Source organism: Furipterus horrens, unplaced genomic scaffold, assembly GCF_987537825.1.
Source record: "Furipterus horrens unplaced genomic scaffold, mFurHor1.1.pri manual_scaffold_4, whole genome shotgun sequence".
NCBI classification, from domain to species: domain Eukaryota; kingdom Metazoa; phylum Chordata; class Mammalia; order Chiroptera; family Furipteridae; genus Furipterus; species Furipterus horrens.
This window is the reverse complement of record NW_028327174.1, coordinates 56,621,418-56,643,935: the sequence shown is the minus strand read 5'-3', so window position 1 is coordinate 56,643,935 and position 22,518 is coordinate 56,621,418. Positions and strand designations below refer to the sequence as shown.

At 44.6% G+C, this 22,518-nt stretch overlaps 4 protein-coding genes across 5 annotated transcripts in view; 2 read left to right on the top strand and 2 right to left on the bottom strand.

The window, feature by feature from the left end:
• Positions 1-1,231, bottom strand: part of MBD6 (methyl-CpG binding domain protein 6) — a 9,101-nt gene extending 7,870 nt beyond the window's left edge. Inside the window, exon 1 of the mRNA XM_090273478.1 lies at positions 1,168-1,231. The gene's annotated coding sequence lies outside the window, so the exon portion shown is untranslated. The remainder of the gene's footprint in view (positions 1-1,167) is intronic.
• On the top strand, positions 1,185-4,776 carry LOC150012013 (DDIT3 upstream open reading frame protein). The gene is made up of 3 exons (XM_090273488.1): positions 1,185-1,492; positions 3,818-3,864; positions 4,618-4,776. The coding sequence occupies exons 1-2, from the start codon at positions 1,430-1,432 to the stop codon at positions 3,857-3,859; spliced, it is 105 nt and encodes a 34-aa protein (XP_090129614.1). The 5' UTR covers positions 1,185-1,429; the 3' UTR covers positions 3,860-3,864; positions 4,618-4,776.
• DDIT3 (DNA damage inducible transcript 3) lies at positions 4,638-5,443 on the top strand. The gene is made up of 2 exons (XM_090273487.1): positions 4,638-4,775; positions 4,861-5,443. The coding sequence occupies exons 1-2, from the start codon at positions 4,638-4,640 to the stop codon at positions 5,224-5,226; spliced, it is 504 nt and encodes a 167-aa protein (XP_090129613.1). The 3' UTR covers positions 5,227-5,443.
• On the bottom strand, positions 5,378-22,518 carry MARS1 (methionyl-tRNA synthetase 1). Of its 2 annotated transcripts, XM_090273479.1 has the most exons (22): positions 22,305-22,518; positions 21,402-21,492; positions 21,164-21,242; positions 20,950-21,084; positions 20,529-20,604; positions 20,113-20,285; positions 19,842-19,948; positions 16,375-16,491; positions 16,016-16,219; positions 15,016-15,217; positions 13,008-13,082; positions 9,337-9,507; positions 8,994-9,089; positions 8,696-8,813; positions 8,098-8,311; positions 7,114-7,245; positions 6,903-7,007; positions 6,625-6,811; positions 6,013-6,084; positions 5,872-5,895; positions 5,700-5,789; positions 5,378-5,596 (listed from the first exon to the last, which is right to left on the bottom strand). In XM_090273479.1, the coding sequence occupies exons 1-22, from the start codon at positions 22,411-22,413 to the stop codon at positions 5,450-5,452; spliced, it is 2,724 nt and encodes a 907-aa protein (XP_090129605.1). In that variant the 5' UTR covers positions 22,414-22,518; the 3' UTR covers positions 5,378-5,449. The 2 variants fall into 2 exon arrangements, with proteins under 2 accessions (XP_090129605.1, XP_090129606.1); XM_090273480.1 differs by lacking the exon at positions 5,872-5,895 and having other exon boundaries at positions 22,305-22,517.

The following is a 22,518-nucleotide window of genomic DNA, read 5'->3' as shown; positions in this document are numbered from 1 at the left end:
CCCCCAGCCCGATTTACAGACTGGGAATAGAGCTCTGGAGCAATGGAGCAGGCCTGACCAAGGGCCTGTCACTGTCTGATCACCACCTATACCAGCCATCCAGCTACGCCAGCTAGCCTTCTGACAGTTTCTACTTAGACAAACTCTGGCTGTCCCCATGAGAGTATGACAGAATCTGTAACAGACCACCGCATGGCCTCTGTTTTCTACCTAAAAAGAACTTTGCAATTTGCATGATGCCTTTCACTTTTGTTCAAGCTGCCTCAAAGTTCATAGTTCCCTCCTTTTACCTTCATAACTCTTTTTTTATTTACAAACAAGAACGGTGAGGCAGAGAGATTAGGTGGCTGGACTAGGATCCCTGGGCAAGTGAGGGGCAGCTGAAGCTAGAATATGACCTCTCCTGACAACCTCAAGGTAGTCGTGTGCTAACGTGCACGCAACAAGTCTCTACTATAGTCCAAACATCTAGGAGGCAGGAAGGAACCAGCTCCTCACATCAGGGAGTCACAGTGAAAAGGGTGAGTCTTCGTCTTTGGCGAAGGGCACCAGAGCACCATGAGGGGAGATGAGTGGGGAGACAGAATCCGGCCTACCAGGAAAAGAACATGAATTCTGGCATGTTGAGGGCTCATAAAAGTTAAGGGCGCTCTTCTGAAAGGAGCTGGAAATGACTATCGAAGGGATTCAAGTACCTCAGCCCCTTTTTAGGTAGTTTGGAGGCTAAAAGATGAGACCCCTTTGAGAAGATTAGAACTGTAGAAAATCTGGAGGATGGATGCAAACTTTCAAAGCAGGGAGGTTTAAAAGACTTTGTGCCCATTAATAATGGAAGGGGGCCAAGAAAACTGGGAGCTTTATGGAGGAGGTGAAACAGGGGATAATGCCAGGTGGGCGGACCAAGAACTGAGGAAGACAAGCTACACTGAGGTTTTGTCAGCTTGTGGGGTAGCTAAGGTTGATAGCTGTTGGGGCTGTAGGGTGCTGGTAGCAGGCGCCCCGCCTTCTCTCCTCTACCCCTCCACCCCCCGCACCTCCCACCACCCTCGTAGTCCCCTGCGCTTGCGCGCGCAGACACTGGTTGCCAAACATTGCATCATCCCCGCCCCCCTTTCTCCCCTCCCCCCTCCAGCTCTCCCCATCCGCGCGCGCGCAGGACTCACTCACCTCCTCTGCGGAGCCTCGTGACCCAAAGCCACTTCCGGGTCCAACGCAACATCGACCCCCAAGAAGGAGGGCGCGATGGAGGCGGTGCCGCTGGGGCTCCTGAGTGGCCGTTGTAATAGATGAGGCGGGGCCAAGCCGGCGTGCCTCTTTCTGATTGGTAGGCTTCTGGATCCGCCCCTGAGGGGAGGGCAAGGCCCTATTAAATGATCACTGCTCTGGAATACCGAGGTCAGAGGCTCAAGTCTAAGATACAGTGCATATAATGTTGAAGATGAGCGGGTGGCAGCGACGCAGCCAAAATCAGAGCTGGAATCTGAGGAGAGAGGTGAGTACTGATCTCCCATCTACCTTTTACTCTTCCACCTTCTCTACGTTGTCCCCCCTCCATAATGAAGTCAGCGGCGGTCCGAGGGAGAGATGGCGAGAATCCTTTATTCTTCGGACGGCAGCGACACCCACCCCTGCCCGGAGCGAAGGGGCCCGGCTGCTCTTGGGAGATTTATTATATTCTATTCAGTTGCTAACCTCAGGCCTCCTCGTTAGGCCTGCCTGGTGGGAGGCGGAGCAGGAAGACACACCCCCGCGCCGAGAAGCTTGTTGGACCTTAGCTTAGGTTGCCTCCTCGGCTTTGCCACCAGCGACCCCACCCCCAATCTTGTATCGGAGGCAGCGTCTCAGTGCCGGCAAGGCTACATCTGTAGCTTGTATTCGTGAACCCTACACAGAACAGCCATGCTGCACTCTAGCAGTGGACAGAAACTTCAGGATACTGACACAGCCTTTGGGAGGACGGGTACCCATAGACAGGGAGAGGAGATGGGTTTTTTCCTTTACCCTCGAGGTCCCTGGGCCTCCTGCACAAGAGAGCATCCTGATGTCTCAAGTATGGGGAAGTCATGGCGTCTCCCCAGAGTATTGTCCTTCTCTTGAGATTGGTCTCTGCCTCTTTCCCCCTGTCCTGTCTCCAACTATCTCTGTGTAACCATTGCATCAGGCCAGCCCCCGTTTGACTGTACAGCCCTCTGGCCTGGGGCTCCACTGCTGATGAAAGGCACTGGAAGGCAAGGAAGGCTCCCCAGGGAGGACAATCCTGCAGAGAGAGAAACACTTGGGGCGATATTGCATCTACAGTCCCCATGGATAGGTAGCTGCTGCTCTGCTCTGGGCTTCAGCTTCCCTTCCCTATAAGAGAAATTGGGGAGAATTTATCCATTCATTCTTAATAAGCACCTACTATGTGCAGTTTGGGGCCATTCGTGAACATAAAGATACATTCACGAACATAAAAAAAAGTCTGCCCTCACAGAGCTTACAATTCAGTGGTAAGAGGCATACAGTAAACAGATAAGTGCCATAAAGATAACTAATGAATGGAAGGGTAGAGAATGTTTTGAATAGGGATTACAGTTTTACTTTGGGTGATCAAGGAGTCCCTCACTGAGATGACCATTAAATAAGAGAAGGAACAGCAAGAACAGAGGCCCTAAGGTGGGAGCATGCATAGTATCTTTAGGGAACAGAAGGACAGTTGGCTGGACCAGAGTGAGCAAGAGAGTGGTCAATGATAAATCCAGGGTAGAGAAGAAGCGGACTGTGAGGGTCCTTCTAAACAATTTTAAGAATATTAGCCTTTTTTTTTTTTTATTTAAGAGATTTTATTTATTGTTTAGAGAGAGGGGAAGGGAGGGAGGGAGGAAGAGAAATGTTGATGTGTAAGAGAAAAATCTCTCTTATTCCTCCAGATGGGGACCTGGCCCTCAACCCAGGCATGTGTCCTGACTGGGAATCAAACTGGCAACCTTTTGGTTCATAGGCCGACTCTCCATCCACTGAGCCACACCAGGGCAGGATATTTGTCTTTAATATGTGTGAAATTGGAAGTCGTTGGATGGTTTCGAACAGAGGAATGACACAGCCTGACTTGTTTTAAAAGGCCCACTTTAGCTACTGTGTTGTGAATAGACTCATGGAGGGGTGGCAAGAGCAAAAACTGGGAGACCTTCTGCAGTCATCCAAGAAAGATAGTCACTTGATAGTAACAATGGAATTGATAAGAAATATTTAGATTCTGGGTTTCTGAAGAATGAGTTAAGAAATGTTGCTGATGGTTTGGATTGGAATGTGAGAGGAATCAATGAAAATACCAAGGTTTTTGGCTTAAGCAACTAGACTCGTAATTTACCAGATGGGGAAAACTTTGGAAGGGGAAGATTAGCAGAACTTTGTTTTGGGACATGAAATCTGAGATGCCTATTAGACATCCAAAGGAGACGGCAAGTAAGCAGTTAGATAACAAAGTTGGAGGTCCATATTGGGAATGTACATTTGGAGGATGTCAGTGTGGGAATGTCACTTGATTTGTTCCCTTCCCTGTAGTGCAGTTCTTACCCTGGCTGGTTTGAGGCCTGCCTTAAATTAGAGAAAGCTGAAATGGTCAGGGCTTTCCTTTTACAGACTACAAATGTCAGCAACTAAAAATAATGGAAATTAGGCTCTTCTCTGTCCTTGGAAATGGCTACAGGGACTGTTAACTGTCCATACTCTAAGACAGGAAACAAGGAAGCATCAATAGGAGGCTGAAGATAAAAGTAAAAGAACCTACCCTTCCCCCTTCCAAAAATGCTAACATACATATCTTTGGCCTTCATAGTGTTCCAGAAGGAAGTGTATCTTCATACATCACCACACCTGAAGCAGGTAAACTTAACCAACCCGTTCCCAAAACCAACTCCTAAGAGATACTGCTTAGGCTCCTTTTACTGGGACCTTAAGAAGCTATGAAAATGCCTAGAGAAGATATAAGGGGAGGGTTTGAATCTTAGCAGGCTTTTGCTGTCAGACCATGTCCATCCACCTGGCCTGCCCCTAACAAGCTGACTCTATCACTATTCTTAGAGCATGTCCTCACTGAAAGCTGGCTCTGAGTAAGCAGTTAGCCCCAACAAAGATTGGTTTGTCTTACCACACTTCAGTCCCCACCAAGGTTAGTCTAACCCACAGGACTGCTTACACAGGAGAAAGGAGCACAAATGGTGTGGTAATTAGCCCTGGAAACTACCAATGGAGTTCCTCAGGGTGGCTAAATTACCAAAATTTCAAAAAAATGTCTATCCAGGCACTTGCTGCTTCAAGCACTGGGCAAAAGCAAGGAGGGAACATTAGTATAGACTAGGGGCTGGTAAATTTTAAAGGGCCAGATAGTAAATATCTTAAGATACGGAGGGCCACAGTTTCCATCACAACTATGCATCTCCGGTGTTGTAGCATAAAAGTAGCCATAAAAAAATATGTAAATCAATAGATGTGGCCATGTTCTAATAAAATTTTACTGCAAAAACAGGCAGCAAGCCAGTTTGCCAACCTGTATTATAGACTGTTTGACTGCTTTGAAGTGCTTGTTCCATCCACCATTCCCCCCACCCCCACTATCTCAAGTATATCCTTTTCCAGAGCCTGAAACAGCTGCAGCGATGGCAGCCGAGTCTTTGCCTTTCTCCTTTGGGACACTGTCCAGCTGGGAACTGGAAGCCTGGTATGAGGACCTGCAGGAGGTGTTGTCCTCAGATGAAAATGGGGGTGCCTATGTCTCACCCCCTGGAAATGAGGAGGTGAGAATGCTACACCTAAATCCAGGGGGGTTGTTGAGCTTCCCTTCTCAACTAAGAGCACCTACCTTTCCTTGTTCCCTTGAAGGAAGAATCAAAAACCTTCACCACTCTTGACCCTGCCTCTCTGGCTTGGCTGACTGAGGAACCAGGACCAGCAGAGGTCACAGGCACCTCCCAGAGCCCTTGCTCTCCAGATTCCAGTCAGAGCTCCCTAGCTCAGGAGGAAGAAGATGACCAAGGAATACCCGGGAAACGGAAACGGAGTTGCCAGTCCCCAGCCCGGGCTGGAAAGCAACGTGTGAAGGATAAAGAACAAGAGAATGAAAGGAAAGTGGCACAGCTAGCTGAAGAGAATGAGCGGCTCAAGCAGGAAATTGAGCGCCTGACCAGAGAAGTGGAGGCAACTCGCCGAGCTCTAATTGACCGAATGGTCAATCTCCACCAAGCATGAACACTTGACCATCACTTCCCCCTCGGGCCAGTACTATCCTTTCCCAGACATGACTACTAACCACCTTCTCACCAGTGTGTTAATATGACCCTCAACCCCATACCTAGAGTAGGAGGAAAGCTCGGGGTGGACAAAAGGAAAGAGTCTCAGCTTGTATATATAGATTGTACATTTATTACTGTCCATATCCATTAAAGTGATTCTATGAGCCATGTTATCACTTTCACTTTTTCTTCTTGCCTTTAGGGGTTTCAAGGGGTTTCCCCTCAGCTAGAGCCAATTGCTTCTTCAGATCCAAGAGTTTAGCCACCTCGGCAGCAACCTGGTTCTTGTCTGCCTTTTGTGCTTTCAGTTCTCGGACAATGTTGCCCTAAAAGAAGAGGGAGGGGCGTGGGGAAATAACAGTGAGACCAGAAAGGACCTTTGTAGGATTCAAGTGTTCTAGTCTCCCACACAGGGTTCAAGCTTCATACCTGTTTTGTCACTTCATCCATCAGCTCTTGTATCTGCTGTGGTCCAGCTGTCACAGTCTCTTCAACTCCTGGCTTGGGGGACACTTTTGCCTGGAAAACAACAGTTGTCACTTGCTACCATAAATATCCCCTGACCTCAAGTTTTATAGAACATCTCAGGAAAAGTAATTACCTTTAGTGCCAAGGACTCTTCCATCTAAGACAGGAAAGAAACTGTAAGTGAGGAAGTAGAAGGCCAAACGATGGAAAGAGTGATAAATGAGGAATACTTAGGGACACTAGGAAGATGACATTGGCAGTTTAGCTTTCTCACCTGGCCCCCACTGAAGCGCTGCTTCAGACTTTCAATCTGGTCATTTTCCAATTTTTGGAACAAAGGACTGACCTATAAAACAAAAATTCTAGAATCATTCACCCATTAGGTATAAACTCTACCGGACTATACAGAGCCTTTCCAACCCCAATCACTGGCATTCCAGAACTCAAAATCTTGAGAAGGAACGAAAGTGTAACAACAAATACCTGCTGATTTCAGTAAAGAATCCAAAAAAAGCCCTGATAGTCACTATGAAAACCCAAAGTATTAATGAGTCCATGGCTGAACTATTTAATGACACTAGGATTATGCACTGCCTGTTAGCATTATGGAGACCAGGTGACCATGATGTTACTTCAAACATCCATATATCAGTTTCATGTGCCAGCTACTGGGTTCTGGCATGGAGGACGATGAGGAAATACGGGCAACAGAAAATACTGGGCTTGGGAGCCAACTCAGTGCAGAAAGGGGAGGAGTGCGGAAGAGTTTCAGAGAGTGGCTGTGAGAGTCCCATGCCCAAAGTAAGTTTTCTGACCCTCCCCAAAGATGGCATGGCAATGTAGGAATTTTAAGAGAGACTGGCTCTTCTGATCCTCAGAGACCTACTGTGCCAATCTGATGTCCTGCTGGTAAGGTACACAGGAAGTCTGTGGGCAGGATACTGCAGGCAGGAGGTGGGAGCTGCAGCTGGGATGCAATGGTAGCACTAACAGTGGGCATGTAAGGCTGGAGCATGATGGACAGCAAAGCAGCTATATTCACCGCCAAGCCTGTCACTGTCCCTGCCCGCTGCCTAGGGAAAAAGAGACACTAGTCAGAACCTCCAAGAGGACACAGCCTACCAGATACTTTATCCTTGTAGCCAACCCTCCCTCTTTACTTACCTGTCAGTCTCGCTGCCTTTAATCCGCTTCCAGGGTTCATTCACCTGAATGTACTGGTTGCCATGACGAGAGATGGTAAGGATACTGCGTAAGGCATCCCGGATCCTGGGGAGGGAGAAGGCAGGCCAAGGTGTAAGGTCCTGGAGGGACCAGTATGGGGCTCTCAACATGCCAGCAAATCACTGAGATGAGGTGGGTGTAGGTTACTTACCGAACCTTCTCTAGCAGCTGGTGATAGTGCTGGAGCTCCAGGGTGACATGGGCCAGCAGGCGCTGATCATCAGAGGTAAGCACCATCTCAGGCACATAACCCCCAAAAAACTTAGAAACAAACATCCCAGCTCTTAATAGGAGTAGGAAAGTAGATGGGAGATAAAAAGAGGAGTTATTTTCCAGCCTCCTTATAGAAATTTAACCTCATTTTCATAATTCTACATTCTCTCAGAACTGATACCTCCTGGCTCCCTCAAGCAGCAAGGCAAAGCTTAACAAAGTAATTCCTTATTCTCTCTCCTAAGAATATGGCTCTGTACATAAACATAATAGGCATTTCACATACAGATATTCCTTGTTTAAAGAAACTGGATAAAGTTAAGCAACTATCTTTTATTTTTTTAAAAATCAACACTCAGAATGATCATGTTGAGATATATGTAAATTGCCATCAAATACTCTGGTAGGGACTATCTGTTAAATGTAATTAATGACCAAACCTGAAAGAGTAGGTAGCCATGGAGGATATATCTTTAAATCACAGAACAGCTAATGTAGGGACCAAAAATGAAATGTGAGCTAAAGTAACAAAAACTCCAAAGAGTACAGCATAAGTCTCCTACCCTACACTAAAAAAAATCCTTCTTCAGCCAAACTTTTCAACAGTCTGCAGGTAAACTTTTTTTGCGAGAAAACAATTCCAATTCTACAAAGACCATTAATGAGAGAACAATTTGCGGAACTCTGTGACCAACTTTGCTAAATCACATCTCTACAACTAACTTCTCCCAAGCATACATAGCCTACTATGTTCTAGGAGCAAGTCTCAACTGATAGAAACCCATGTTCCACATGGTCCTCCCGATCCCTCCCAACCTCCTGCCCATTCACCAGGCATCTTCATTCCCATCTCTCCGACTTCATGGAGCAAAGTTAGCTCCACCCCAGCTCATCTGCTGAATGATCCTTCACCAAGTCCTACCTATTGATGAAGTTGCCCAAGTTGTTAAGCAGCTCAGAATTATTTTTTAGCAACATGTCTGTCCATGAAAAGGCACTGTCCTGGCCCTCAGGCCGAATGTATAGCAGATAGAAGCGCCAGATGTCAGCAGGGATCCCTGTGTCCTGGGCCATGTCCCCAAACACTCCTACACCTCGGCTCTTAGAGAATTTCCCATCCTCGTAATTCAAATACTCTGGACAGAAAAAGAGAATAAAAGAGAACCATCTGCTCAAATCACATCCTTTCCTCTCTGACCTACTAACTCTCCTTTCTTCTCCTTTGAACTCAACTATGGGTGTCCAGCAACACTTCTTGAGTAGCTGGCCTGCAGAGAATTTGGGAGATCCTGTGTCTCCCTTCTGGCCTTTCCCCACTTTGCTTCTACCCATTACGAAGTTTTAGCTTTCGACTCATTTTCTTCTGGTTCTTGCTTCCTTCTGGGTTGAATTCTCATGTTCAAATTATTTCCTGTCTCATCTCAATCCTAACTCAAGACCTAGCACCTTTCCAAAATCTTCCAAGTATTGTCTCGGCCCTCATTCCTTAGGAATATTACTAGTCCAGTCTTACAGGGTACCTGTAGCAATGAGATGGCTGACCAAGGTGTAGTTGTCCTCAGCTCCTAGGGCTGAACAAGGAAAGACTAAGCCATGGAAGGGAACGTTGTCTTTGGCCATGAACTGATAGAGGTTCACCTACAGAATATAGTTGGAAGACAGAGCTTCTGAGACCTTCTTCAAAGACCAAAGAAAGATCAGATACACAACCCTAACACTGCCTCTCCTCCACCACACACACATGCAGACACACACACACACGCACGCACGCACACACATGCACCCTCCCCATAGATAGGCTAACCAAGAACTGCTTACTTGCTCTGGGTTCTTCCACCATCTCTCCCACTGGTCTGTGTAGTTGGCAGTGATGGACAGGTATCCAAAAGTGGCATCAAACCAAACATAGAACACCTGGATGGTCAAGAGGAGAGAGAGATGGTAGGATAAAAAAAGCATTAGAAACACACTTGAAACCTATATAACTCTATTGACCTATGTAATCCCAATAAATTTAATTTTAAAAAATTGTGAAAACCTCACCAACGCAAAATCTCAGACTGAAACAAGACATAGTCAGTCAACAGTGCATTCTGCTAGGCCAGGCTCTCAATCCCAAGGCTGGATAATACAAGATATGAGCAAAGCATGGGATTCTTACCTTGTCCTCATAACCTTCTAAGGGTACAGGGGTTCCCCATTTGAGGTCTCTGGTTATGCAGCGTGGCTTGAGGCCATCCCGAAGCCAAGAACGAATGATGAAACGGGCATTGGGTGTCCAGTCACTGCCAGGCAATGTCTTCCCCAACCACTCCTCAAGTTGGTCTTCCAGCTGAAATGGCAGAGACAGATGGCTAATCTAGAAAAGTCTCATACACAGTTTGCATAAGGGTAAATATGTACAATCTTTTTGGAGTAGTCTGACAACATAATATTAAAATTAAAAGGCTCATGACTTTGACATAGCAATTCTACTTCCAGGAATTTTTTCAATGGAACTATTCACACAAGAGCGTATTTAGATGTGTATATAAAGAGGTGCACTGTTCATCATAGCAATAAATTGAAACTAATTCCCATGGTTCAACAGAGTTTAAATAAATCTGGTACATCAATACAATAAAATACTTATAAGGCCATTAAGAAGAATAAGGTAGACTTATATGTACTTGGCATGTATATGTCCCCAAGATTCATTACTTATTAAATAAAGCAAACTGCAAAACAATAATAAATGGTATAAATCTATTACTATAAAAATAGCTCTGGCTAATGAGGCTCAGTGGATTGAGCGCTGGCTTGCCAACCAAAAGGTCGCTGGTTCGATTCCCAGTCAGGGCACATGCCTGAGTTGTGAGCCAGGTTCCCAGTTGGGGTGAGTGCAAGAGGCAATCAGTGTTTCTCTCCCTCTCTTTCTCCCTCCCTTCTCCTCTCTCTGAAAATAAATGAATAAAATCTTTTAAAAAATAAAAATAAATGTTAATTCATAGACTAACATAAGCCCAAAAAATTTTTGAAGGAAAATATATGTCAGGGCTTTATTCTCAATGGGATTATAGGGAACATCCACTTTTATACCATATACTTCCAGCTGAAATTTTAAAAACAAGCTTTTATCATAGTTTCTGAAGCCTGACAATATACTCTGTTAGCAAGGCCATGAGGAAGCAGACGCATTCACATATTGCTGGTGGGAATTTAAAAATAGAACAACACCTACTGAGAGAAATTAGACTAAATATGCATTTACCCTTGACACAGCAAGTGATCACTTTTAAGGAATTTAACCTGAAGATACACTTCCAGCAATTTAAAAATATATATATGCACAAGGTTATCCAGGGCAAAGTCATTTGTAATTGCAAAATAGAGTAAGTCCTCACTTAATATCAGTAAGTTCTGCAGCTTTAAGTGAAATGACATAATGAAATCAATTTTACCACAGGCCAATTGATATAAACAAGATTAAGTTCCTATAGCATCTCATCAACCTTAAAGCAAAATGACACTGAACAAAACAACATTATTCAAGGACCTGCTATATTGCAAACTACCTAAATGGAGAACACAGAAAAGTGGTTAAATAAACTATGGAACCTACACAAATGTAGTACTATGCAGCTGTTTAGGAAAAAAAAAAAACAACAAAATAAGAATGATTTCTATGAAGTGCTGTGGAGTGATTTCCAGAACATACTGTTAGGTGAAAGACAAAATGCAAAAGAGTATATGCAGTATGCTATATTTTATATAAGAAGGGGGAAATACACATGCATACACACATATGTATGTGTATGTGTAAACATACACTTATGTATATACACACATACACATATATACACACATATAAGCTTATCTTTGCATAAGTAAACACACGAAGAATAAATCAGAAAACAAAGTTGATCACCTACAGGAGATGGGACAATAGGTGGCATGGACAGGAAAGAGAATGATACTTCTCTCAGTACAACTTTTTGACAGTTTGATTTTTATAAGCATATTTATTTCTACATAGTCAAAAAATTAAATTAATAAGTATGAGAGGAAAAAAAGCTAAAAGCAAGTTAACCGAACTTCTTAACTTATTTCAGTAACATAACCACACTGAAGGGGGAAAAGACTAAGCTATGACAATTTTGAACATACTGTTGATTATATACGCTCAGCTGGTGGAAGGAACACGACTGCCAACAAACACTGAACTTTTTTATGTAGGTTTTTTGGTAGTGGTCTGGGTGAAGCAATTCTGAAATTTTAAGTGTAATGTAAGAAAGAGCAAATGAATAAATGCTGCCAAGAACCATAGTACTAACTGTGAAATAAAGGAGCTACAAATACAACATGAGGAAAAGGGAAGAAGAACCCTGTGGGGATGGACGGGAATTGTAGATGTCTGCATGAACCTAAAATGAATGCCTAACTCACAAAGGCACCCCAATAGCAATGAGCAAACCTAAATTTGTTCTTTAGTACTACTCCCTACTGAAATAAACCAGAGCTTTGTGGAGAAACAACTGATTCTAAAGCTAGAAAAAGATGAATCCAGAATATCTTGTTATGCCAGAAAATAAAGAAGTGCTTTAAAAATGTCAGGAGATCTCAAAAACGCAGAGAAACAATCTTAAAGAGGCTCTCACTGGACAAGTAAGGGACAATTTGAAAATGAAAATAATTTAAGACAGGAATGAATTAGAAAACCATTGAATAAAATAGGAAGCTCTAAGTCCACACTGTTAATAGATAACTAAATAATAAATAAATGAATGAAGGAGAAGGATAAATGTGGAAGGAGTGATAGAGTTGGAAAAAATGAAAACTGGTTCAGGTAAGAATAAATGAAAGGATGCTAAATTTATAAGGGCCTTTCAATAAAGAACAAGGCATTTGCATGGTCTTAAAGTGCTTTCCCACAGGCTGCTCATAACTTGCCAGAGGGGAAATATTAATTATACACTGGAGGAACTGAGTAACACCTTGACTAAACAAAATGAACATCACTAATGAGGGGAAACTGGACATCATGTGCCTCTGGAAAGGATCTGATATCACTTCTGCAGTATTCCAACTGAGCATGCATAACCTGAATCTAATCATGAGAAAACACCCAACAAATCCAAAATGAGAAGTATGCCCTAGCCAGGTAGCTCAGTTGGTTAGAGTGTCATCCCGATATGCCGGTCAAGGCCTATATAAGAATCAACCAATGAATGCATGGATAAGTGGAACAAATCAATGTTTCTCTCTCTCTCCCCCCCTTCCTCTCCCTCTTTAAAAAAATTTTTTTAATGAGGCCTACAATCTTAAAACTGTTAATGCCATAAAAGATGAAGAAAGGCTGGGGAACTGTTTCAGATGCAAGGAAACTAAAGAAATATAAAAACTAAATGCAATACATGGTCCTGAGCTAGTGTCTGTACTAAAGAAAAAATAATGCTATAAAGGATATTATTGGGATAATTGACAAAACTGAAATATGGATGTTATGTCAGATGACTATATCAATGTTAAATTTCTTAAAGTTGTTAACTGTACTGTTACTATGCAAGGATGTCTTTTAGTAAACATACAATGAAATATTTAAGAGTAACGAGGACATATATGTACAGTTTATTCAGATGCATATGATATTACTGAATAGACACAAAGTAAATACCTCTGGTAAGCAGGTTTAGGGTTTAGTGGCCTTGGCCTTTCACTTTATGCCATTCATTTGTTACATATTTGTATACTGTATAATTTTAAAATGTATATTAAAAACACTTGAGAGTGATAGCTGAGGCTGAGGGAGTAGAAGAGACCATGCAGACAAAATTAAGAGAAAGGCCCACTTACCTTGGGCAAGTCCAGAAATAGGTGCTGAGAGGATTTCACCACAGGGCATGACCGGCAGACTTTACACTGAGGCTTCTGTGAAGGGAAATTCAAGAGAAGGGGTGACCCAAGATGGCACAGTCAGGATCAGGACTGCAGGTCATTGGGAGCTGTCCAGGCAAGGGGAGAGGCACAGAGGGATGAACTCCTCAGTCTGCCATCTAGATTAGCTTTATGCTCTCACTCAGCCAACTCAACTATCTGGGCCTTCTGTGAACTTGGGAGACTCAGGTCTATATAGCACAACATTTGTTACTCAAGAGTTTCATGTCTCTGTCTTATCGCTCCAGAAAACAGGACAGAAACATTCTCTGAACATTACCCTCTGCGCAACTGTGTGGAGAGAGGCAGGAATGACAAAAGAGAAGACACAGTTCTGCATGGGAAACAAGTGCAGACCTATACAAAGCAAAATGTCAAGAAATGCTTATTTTCATGGTACAAATTGACTATTAAAAAACCCAGAAAGGTGATGACTAAAGGAGTAAACAGTTAGGTGGAGCTAATTAATGAAAGCTTCCAAGTGAATTTTGATCTGGATTTTTGAAGGTGAGAAATTGTAACTCATCAGGACCTCTCTCCTGAACTCCACATGCCTATATCCAAATGCCTACCTAACCTCTCCTTGGGTGTCTAAGAGGCACCTCAAATTTAACAAACCCAAACACATTCTACCAGAAAGCCCCTTCTCCATCCAATCACACTCATGTCAGAGAGGATACTACCATCTACCCAAGCTGTTCAAGCCCAAAACTTACAAGTCATCTGGACTTCCCTCTCACCCTGAATACTAGTCTATCCAATTCCAGAGTCTGCCTCCACAACATAACTAACTCAAGTCCTTCACACACACACACCCCCATTTCTACTGCTATAACCTAGTCCACGCCAACATCATCCCATTTTGAAGCTACCACTCAATCCTCCAAACTTCCATGTTTCACTCCCATCCATTTTCCAGAGTAGCTTGCCATTCAACTCTGGCAATGGCTTACTAGGCCCTGGTAATCTGACCACGTCTCAACCCACCCTCCCTCTCACTATGCTACAGCCTCACTGCTCTTTTAAAGCCTTTGCATTTCCTTGTCCTTCTGCTTGAAACACTCCTAACCTCACTCATCGCCTGGGTTATTCCTTCTCATTTTTCAGTTAAACTATCAATTCAAAAGTTACCTCTTTTGAGATGACTTTCCTAATCATCTACCTTAAATATTCCCCCAGAAGTCACTCTCTATCACATCTTCCCAGCAGTTTATTCTGTCATTCTTGTCTTCACGCTCCTCCCCACACTAAATAAGTCTGTCTTGTTCACTGCTATGTCCTCAGCACCTAGAACTGTCACTATCCTATTATAAGGACTCAAAAAAAAGTTGTTGAATGAGTAAAGTAACAAATGAGAAAACATGGAGTAGAAAAGGAGACTGTATTAATGAAAGAGAAGGAACTAAACAAATGTACATCAGGTGGTCTAAAACAGGAGCAAAAGTAGGGAAGTATTAACTCAATTTCCTAGCACAATGCTAAGCACATAGTAAATGTTCATTTAATAGTTATCCAATGAGCTGAATTATGAGTTGCTGAGATGGAGTAGAAAGAACCACTGGTGAAAGGTCTTGAATGCTAAACCAAAATTCCTGAATGGAACAAGACTGGGAGTCCTTTAAGAAGAGAGATTGTTGCCCTGACTGGTGTGGCTCAGTGGGTTGGGCATTGTTCCACAAAGCGAAAGGTCAGCAGTTTAATTCCTGGTCAGGGCACATGCCTGGGTTGCAAGTTTGGTCCCTGTTCAGGGTGCCTACGAGAGGCAACTGATTGATGTTTCTTTCTTACATCAATGTTTCTCTCCCTCTTTTTCTTCCTCTCTTCCCCTCTCTCTAAAAATAAATGAAATCTAGCCCTAAAAGATAAAAAAAAAATAAAAAGAACAGAGATCATCTCCTTCTGGGGTCCCATGAGACCCTCCTTTCACCTTGAGCTCAATGGCATTAATGAGTTTGCCACACTTGTCACACTGGTCACCCCGGGCCTCCTCATAGCCACAGAAGGGACACACGCCCTCTACAAAGCGGTCAGCCAGGAAGCGGGCACAACGCTCACACCGCAGTTGCTCCACAGTATCTTGCAGCACAAAACCTCGGTTCCACAACCGTTGGAAGATATCCTGGGTGATTCTGGTGAGGTGAGCAAGGTACAGGGGAGGAACAAGTCAGAGAAGTCAGAAGAAGTGGTACACCCCTCCTCCCTGCTACTCCACTGTGGACCCAAACTCATTTAGTCGAAATGCCGAAGAATCAGGCAGAAGGCCCCTCAAGGCAAAGGCCATCTAGTCATCTTTAGGGAGTCTGCCTGGATGACTCCAGACCCCTCACACATATTCTCCAACTCCTCACATATTCTCTTCCCTCGACACTTTAGAATTCCTTTGTCAAATACAGATTATGTTTTATATTCATCATTAACAAGAATCTTCAAAAGGATAAGACTCTGCTGTTCTGTAATTTTACTATGTCCTAAAAATTAAAATTAAATCAGTCCAACTATTGAACCACACAACACTATTAGCTGAAAGCCTGTCTACTATTAGGAGGTTTTATAAGGATGAATATCAGGTAAAAGAAGCAAGAGCATATTTGATATAAACACACACAGCAGCAGGAGGGAATGTCCTCCGATTCTGTGGCAGCCAGGTAAGAGAAGGGAGGCAGTAGAGGGAAGGCATACTTCCCATGAGCCTACGTCCTGACTCTTCCATCCCTCAGCTGCTCCTTTAGCCCCTAGTCAGGCTCCTGTACACATCAAATCCCCTTAATACTGCATGGAATACATTTCAGGGCAATTTCAAGTCCTAAGTTTAAAGGGAATGCCTAGACAGCCCTCTTTGTTTCTCTGTCTGCGGGATATTCTCATGGTCTCCAATCCCAGCCCCCCAGCCTTCACCCTCCATTTCTGCTTGATTAGAGAAAACCTACTCAGTCTGCTGTGGAGTGGTGGTACGACCAAAAATATCAAATGAGATGTTAAACCAGCAGTAAATGTCAGCATGGATGACATGGTACTTGTCACAGATCTCCTGGGGGGTGAGACCCTCCTCCATAGCCTTGGTCTCAGTTGCCGTACCATATTCATCTGTCCCACACACATAGAGGGTGTTCCACTGGCGGAGGCGCGAGTACCTGCAAGAGAATATGGTGATGGTGTGTGTGTGTGGTTGGGAGGCATCTCAACCCCTCCCTGTGTCCCCAGGACCCCTCCAGCCTGCACCCTTGAGGCATCCTATTCCTTGGGGTCCACTGTTCCCTCATGTCTCTCCCACAGCACTTGGCTCCACCTGGCAAAGACATCAGCACTGAGCACACAACCAATGATGTTTCCAAGGTGGGGGACGTTGTTGACGTAAGGAAGGGCACTGGTGATGAGCACATTCCTTTCCCCAGCCACAGGCAACCTGGTAAGGAAGAAGAGAAGAGTCCATGGGGGAGATCCGAGGGTCAAGAGGGACCAAAAGTGCACTGGATACTCAGACAAAGATCCAGTCTATTGTCATAGGGTCATGTATAAAGTCTTTCCTCAAACGAACCCACGGGACCAGAAACTCCCCCAAAAGCCCTATGATCCTAGACAGTAGCAAGGGCAGGGCCTGCCCACGGTAAGCAAGCCTCATGTACTGTCCCTAAAGAGCCACATTCCAACACTGACCTCTGGCCCACTTTACTCTTATGACCGTTTCTTTTCCATTAGCTCATTCTCAGAGTCCAACTTCCTGGGTATTGACAAAACTCTCCCAAGGCTCTGTCCAATCACCATCACTCACTACTCCTGGACTTCGATGCTACCCAAGAACTTTCCCAGTGCTGAGCTCTTCCCTTCTTCCAAGATGCTATGTTAATATTACCTGTAGTCTCTACCTGAAATCCTTACTACTTGCCACCCCTGATTCCTCTCTCTAAGCCATGTTGGTCATTTCTCATGGCCTGACTAAAACCAGCAGGTACCAGCTACTGCCTTCATGACCACCCTCTCCTCCCCACTTTTCCAGGATCATTCCTAGTCATGTCACTCAACTTGCTGCCTGAAGCCACTCAATCCACTATTCTCTTTTTAGGGTTCATCATCCTCAACAGTTCAGCTGCACACATCATGTATCCACCCCATCTTAGCACTGACATCTCATCAGGGCCCTCTTTATCTTTCCAACCATTCTCAGCCTATAATCACTAGGACACTGAAATCCAGTTTCAAAATCAGCTCCTTCAGGAAAGCCTTTCTTCACTGATGACTGGTCTTCCAGCCAGTCATCCTTGTGTCCCAAGCTCCTGAACACTTGGCAAGACACTATGTGTTCCTTTTGTGTTACCCTGTAACTTCTCCCTAATTATGAGTGTGCTTACTACTGTGGCAGATAGAAAGGTATGCCCAGGGTTCTGCCCTCTAGGGGGTTACAGTCTATTATGTCACTGCTGACTGGAATCAGTGCAATGGGAGGTATGAAGTGCCAAAGGAGTTCAAAGGAAGGCAAGCACCAACTCCAGCCTAAGATTAAAAGAAGACTTCACAGAGGCAGAACTACTTGAGTTGGGCCTCAAAAATAGGTAGGAATTTGCCTGATCAAAGCACTGGGGATGTCTTTTGGTCAGAAGGAAAAACACAGAAGACAGCTTGGTTTGGCTATAGGGTCTTTAATGCCAACTGTCTCCTCTACACATGCATTAAAACATGTTAGCCTGTAGAAACACCCGAGTGTTACCTCCAAAGTGCTTAGTAAAAAACTGAATACTCAAAATGAGCAAATGAACAAAGGATGGGCTTTCATCACTAATTTATTCAAATTTTATCAGTATCTACTGAACACTTGTCCCTGTGTCAGAAACTGGGCCACTTAACAGTAAAGAGATAGCCTCTACCTTCAATAAACTGACAGATTATAGAGGACACAGTCATGAAAAGAGATAATTACAACATATTTTGACAAAAGCACTCGAGCTGTGTAAAGAAGGAAATGATAAAATTAGTCACTCGAGGAATCACTATACACCAGTTAGGTAAGTTACAGACATTCCAGGGAGAAGGAACAGCATGTGCAAAGACTCCAAAGTGAGAGTATGGTATGATGTCGCCTGCCTTCCTCTCAAAACTCATATTGATCCATCTTCCCCTTGATTGTCTAGACTCCAGCCACTGCCCTTTTAACAATTCCTTAAAAGAGCCAAATTCTGCTCTGGCCAGGTAGCTCAGCTGGTTAGTGCATTGTCCTGATATGCCAAGGTTGTGGCTTTGATCCCCAGTCAAGGCACACATAATACACCAATGAATGCATAAATAAGTGGAACAGATAGAAGTTTCTCTCTCTCTCCCCCCACAACAATAATAATTTCTTTTTTAAAGAAAAGAAAAGAAAGAAAGAAAAAAAGGAAGAAAGCAAGCAAGCAAGCTAAATTCTCTTGTTCCTCAGGTCTTTCCCCTGCCTGACTAACTACTACCTATCTAGCAAGTCTTAATTCAAACATCAGTTTTTTAGAGAGGCCTATAGGTTAATCACTGTGTTATTTATTCTCATGGCATCCTGTTCTTTTCTTTCATAGGAATTTCTAAAACTTGTATTATACATTTGTGAGTTTTTTAAATACCTATCTTTTTGAGACTCAAAGTTCCATGAGAGCCGTGGCTCATGTGGATCAGGGGGTTGAGCACTCGCCTGCAATCTGAAAGGTCACTGGTTTGATTCCTGGTCAGGACACATGCCTGGGTTGTGGGCCAGGGCCCAGTTGCGGGGCATGTGAGAGGTAACTGATTTGATGTTTCTTTCCCTCTCTTTCTCCCTTCCTTACCCATTCCCTCTCTCTAAAAAAACAAACAAAAATTCCGCAACATCAGAGGTCTTGTCTGTTTTGTTCCTTTCTGTAAATCCAACACACACGGCCTAGCAAGGAGTGGACACTCAAATCTTCATCGAATGACAAGAAGCTCAGAACTAAAAATATTTCATTTTGATGGAAAAATTTGTGTATGTGTGTGTATATTGTCTTAGTGTAGCAGAAGAGTGACAAATGTGAAGCCTCAGGCAGGGGCCATATCTTGAAAGGCCTTGTGAACTACACAAAGGAACCACATGTAGAACTCATAAAAGGAGAATGAGATAATACGTGCAGCTTAAAGTAGTCATTCCGGTGGCAGTGTGAAGTACAGGGTGGCAGGAAGAGAAGGTAAGGGTTGGTAAGGCCTGATGTAAGGGAGTAATTATGGGGAGGAGGAGGAGAAGGGATGGATTCTGGGACTACTTAGGATTTGGAATCAATGACTAGGTAATGGGATAAATGATAAAGAAGGCATAAGGAAAGAGTGGAGATGATGCCAAGATTTCTGGCTTGGATTTTTGGGTGGAAGATGGGGGGTTATTCACTAAAATAAGTGAATAAAGGAGACAGAGATGCTGACAGAGAAGATAATTGGTTTGCTTTTGGACATGCTGAGTTTGCAATGCCACAGAGGTGAAGGATTCCATGAAATAGTCTGACAAATATGTCTGGAGTTCAGAGTAGAGTAGAGATCTGAACTGTGCATTCAGCAGGTAAATAAATAAAACATGGGTGCAGATGAGACTGACGGACAGAGTGTCCAAAATTATAGGTCAAGAGAGAATAAAACTTAAAAGAGCAGGGATTAGGGGGAGATGAGAATAAAAAGGAGAGGATGGAAAATTAAAGAGGCCAGCAGCAAAGGGGACCTGGCAGGTGGGTGTTGATTTTAACAATAACATCCACTTAAGAAACAAAGCCCCATTTATCTGTGCCTACTCACACTGGATTCTGCTTTGGCCGAAGGGGAGGCAAGCTTCCCAGGCCCTTCTCCCAAACAGTTACAGCCAAGGTGATCTCCTCCTCAGATAGGGTGGCCAGCTCCTCCTCCTATGAAGAGTGGAGAGAACCCCTCACCAGGTAAGGAGGGCCCACAGAGTAAAGAAACTCTCCAACAACTGAAAAAGGTAGTGGCCATGCTCAAAGTCCCTCTACAAGCTCCCCACCCCCCAGGCACTGAGGCTCTGTGGGGACCACTCTAGTCTGTTCCAAACCTCAGGCTCATTGCTGACAGCCCTCCCTTCAAGGAAGCTGGGCAGGGGCTGCTTTTGGAGGTAGGGCCGGAGGGCCAGGATACCCTTCTGCTTCAACACTGTCTCTGCAGCTCGCTGGCATGGCTCCTGAGAACTCAGTGTCTGAAACCAGCTGTGCAGGGCACCCAGCTCCTCTGTGGACATAGGAGAAAAGAGTGAATCAGCAAGACCAAGATGGGCAGGCATAAGTGGACCTCCTCCCCTTCCTTGTGAAGTTTCTCTAGTTGCCTTCCCCAGTTCCCTTTACCATGTTTCTGTAATAGCTGCTGTGTGAAGCTATATCTTATAGTGGGTGCCAATATACTGCCCATTCTATAACCCCTATACCAAGCTCCTAGGGTTGGGGCTAGGAGTAAAGTAATATGCACAGTGCTCACCAGGGAGGTAGGCTGGGTCTTGGAGTAGTGGATACAGTGCTCCCCACAAAACAATGTCAGCTAGAGATTCTGTCTCCTTTGTTGGGGAAAAAGAAAAAGGTACACAGATGAGACACTCAGTTTCTTTCCAATAGTAATAAAAATATCTAACACTTCCTAAGCACTTACTACTATTGAACACTATGTTAAGAATCTAAAATTATCTCACTTAACCCTTGCAAAAACCCACCCAATGAGGAGGGTACCAATATTACCCATTTCAAAGATTTAAAAAATAGAATTAGAAAGTTTAATGATTTTGTTCAAAGTTACACTTCTAGAAGGTGGCAGTATTGGGGTTTGAACATTCTGAATACTGTCCTCCTTCTTAATTCTTACACCATACAGCCTTCCCCAACCCCAACCTCAAGGCTCAACTTACCCCAGCCAGGAAAGGACAGCTCCGACGACTCAAGCTGTGGTCAATGTGAGTCAGGGCTCTCCGGACTGGGCCAAGAACATCTTCCCCCTTCTTGCCTTGGACCACTAAATAGTACAGGGCGGCAGACAAAGCGGGCTAAAATGCGAGGGACATAAGGTCAGGATGGCCATGCAGGGCAAGGGCCTGCCTGTCATCTCCCACGTCTCAGTCCCACCTGCAGTTCTGTTGCTTCCCATTCCAGCCACTGGTTGGTGAGGTCATCTGGCTCCCAGTCAGATAACAGAAAGAAGTATCTGCCAGAGAGAGAGCAAGAGAAAGTGGAATTGGAGGGGCCCATTTGTCTAGCTCATTCTCACCCCAAAGGGAAACAATGGTTGTGGATAAGGCCACACAGAGGACAGTGAGCACTGATTTGATTCAGCCACCTCCCGGCATCAAGCACCAACACTGACCGGCAGATTGCACTAGTGGAGAAGAGGTAGTTGCCACTATCCAGCTGCAAGGCAGGGACCTTAGGCCGGGTCAGGAACGGGACCACACACTCTGATGTGGGAGAGAAAAATGGGTGAAAACCAGGAAAAACCAAAAGAAATACTCTGTCAACTTAGAAGGACATCGCATTGTTCAGGGAAAAAGGGAGGAAGATGGGCAGTCTCAACCCAGTTGTTCCGGGATAGGACCACTGAAAGGGGGTAGGTTCAGAATGAGCTGGGGAGACCAGCAGGTCAGGTGTTCAGCTGAGACTACCTGCTGGAAACAAGAGATGGGGATTGCAGAGAGGAGGTGGTGCTATTGGGATGGTGCTGCTGCCAAGTACTGGAACAGTTAAAAGTAACTAGGATATCTGAGAATGACCTGGTAACAGTGGAAGAACAAAATTAACGGAAAAGATTGGCACGAGAATCGCCTAAGAGTCACCCAAATGTTTGACTGGGAATAAGAACAAGTAAACCAAAACGAGTGTTTGTGTGTGTTTTAGGAGAGGACAGCAGGGTTTTCTAGGAAAGAACGGGGATTGGGGTTGTAATTCGAGTGACTCTTGTGTGTGTGTGCCGGGGCGGGGGCCCCGTTTGGTAGGTGTGGAAGAAGGTTGGAAAGGAAAATAAGTTCACTGGGGTGAGTCAGGGTCCTAGAAGATGAAGGAGGTAAAGACAGAGATGAGGGTAATTAGGGAAGTGATTGATGAATGACATGACTGGGAAAGAAGAGGGGTTGGGGTGACCAAGGATAATGGGGCAGGAGGCTGACGAGAATGAATGGGAGGGGTTAACATTGGCGCAGAAAACTGCAGACTCGGAGTCAGGCGTTTTCGATCACGCCCATCATCCACCTCCCACCAACACCAGCCCGACTACCTTCGGGGCCTACAGTGCTGATGAGCAGCTCCGCTCTGCCCTGGGCCCTCCCAGCCGCGGCCAGCACGGGCAGTGACCCCGGGACGCCCTCGCTCACGAACAGTCTCATTTCGCCGTGGATCCCACGCTGATGCAACCGGAACCGGCCTCCCGCTTGCAAGCTGAGAGACCATCCCGAGGCACGCCGGGAAATGGAGTTTTGAATTAGGCCATT

Coding starts and splice junctions, on each gene's coding strand:
- DDIT3 (XM_090273487.1), top strand. CDS start 4,638: ATGGCAGCCGAGTCTTTGCCTTTCTCCTTTGGGACACTGTCCAGCTGG. Junction 4,776..4,860: donor CACCCCCTGGAAATGAGGAG/GTGAGAATGCTA, acceptor GTTCCCTTGAAG/GAAGAATCAAAAACCTTCAC.
- LOC150012013 (XM_090273488.1), top strand. CDS start 1,430: ATGTTGAAGATGAGCGGGTGGCAGCGACGCAGCCAAAATCAGAGCTGG. Junction 1,493..3,817: donor GCTGGAATCTGAGGAGAGAG/GTGAGTACTGAT, acceptor TGGCCTTCATAG/TGTTCCAGAAGGAAGTGTAT.
- MARS1 (XM_090273479.1), bottom strand. CDS start 22,413: ATGAGACTGTTCGTGAGCGAGGGCGTCCCGGGGTCACTGCCCGTGCTG. Junction 7,008..7,113: donor CAGCTGCTAGAGAAGGTTCG/GTAAGTAACCTA, acceptor CTCCCTCCCCAG/GATCCGGGATGCCTTACGCA. Junction 5,597..5,699: donor TGGATGAAGTGACAAAACAG/GTATGAAGCTTG, acceptor CTCTTCTTTTAG/GGCAACATTGTCCGAGAACT.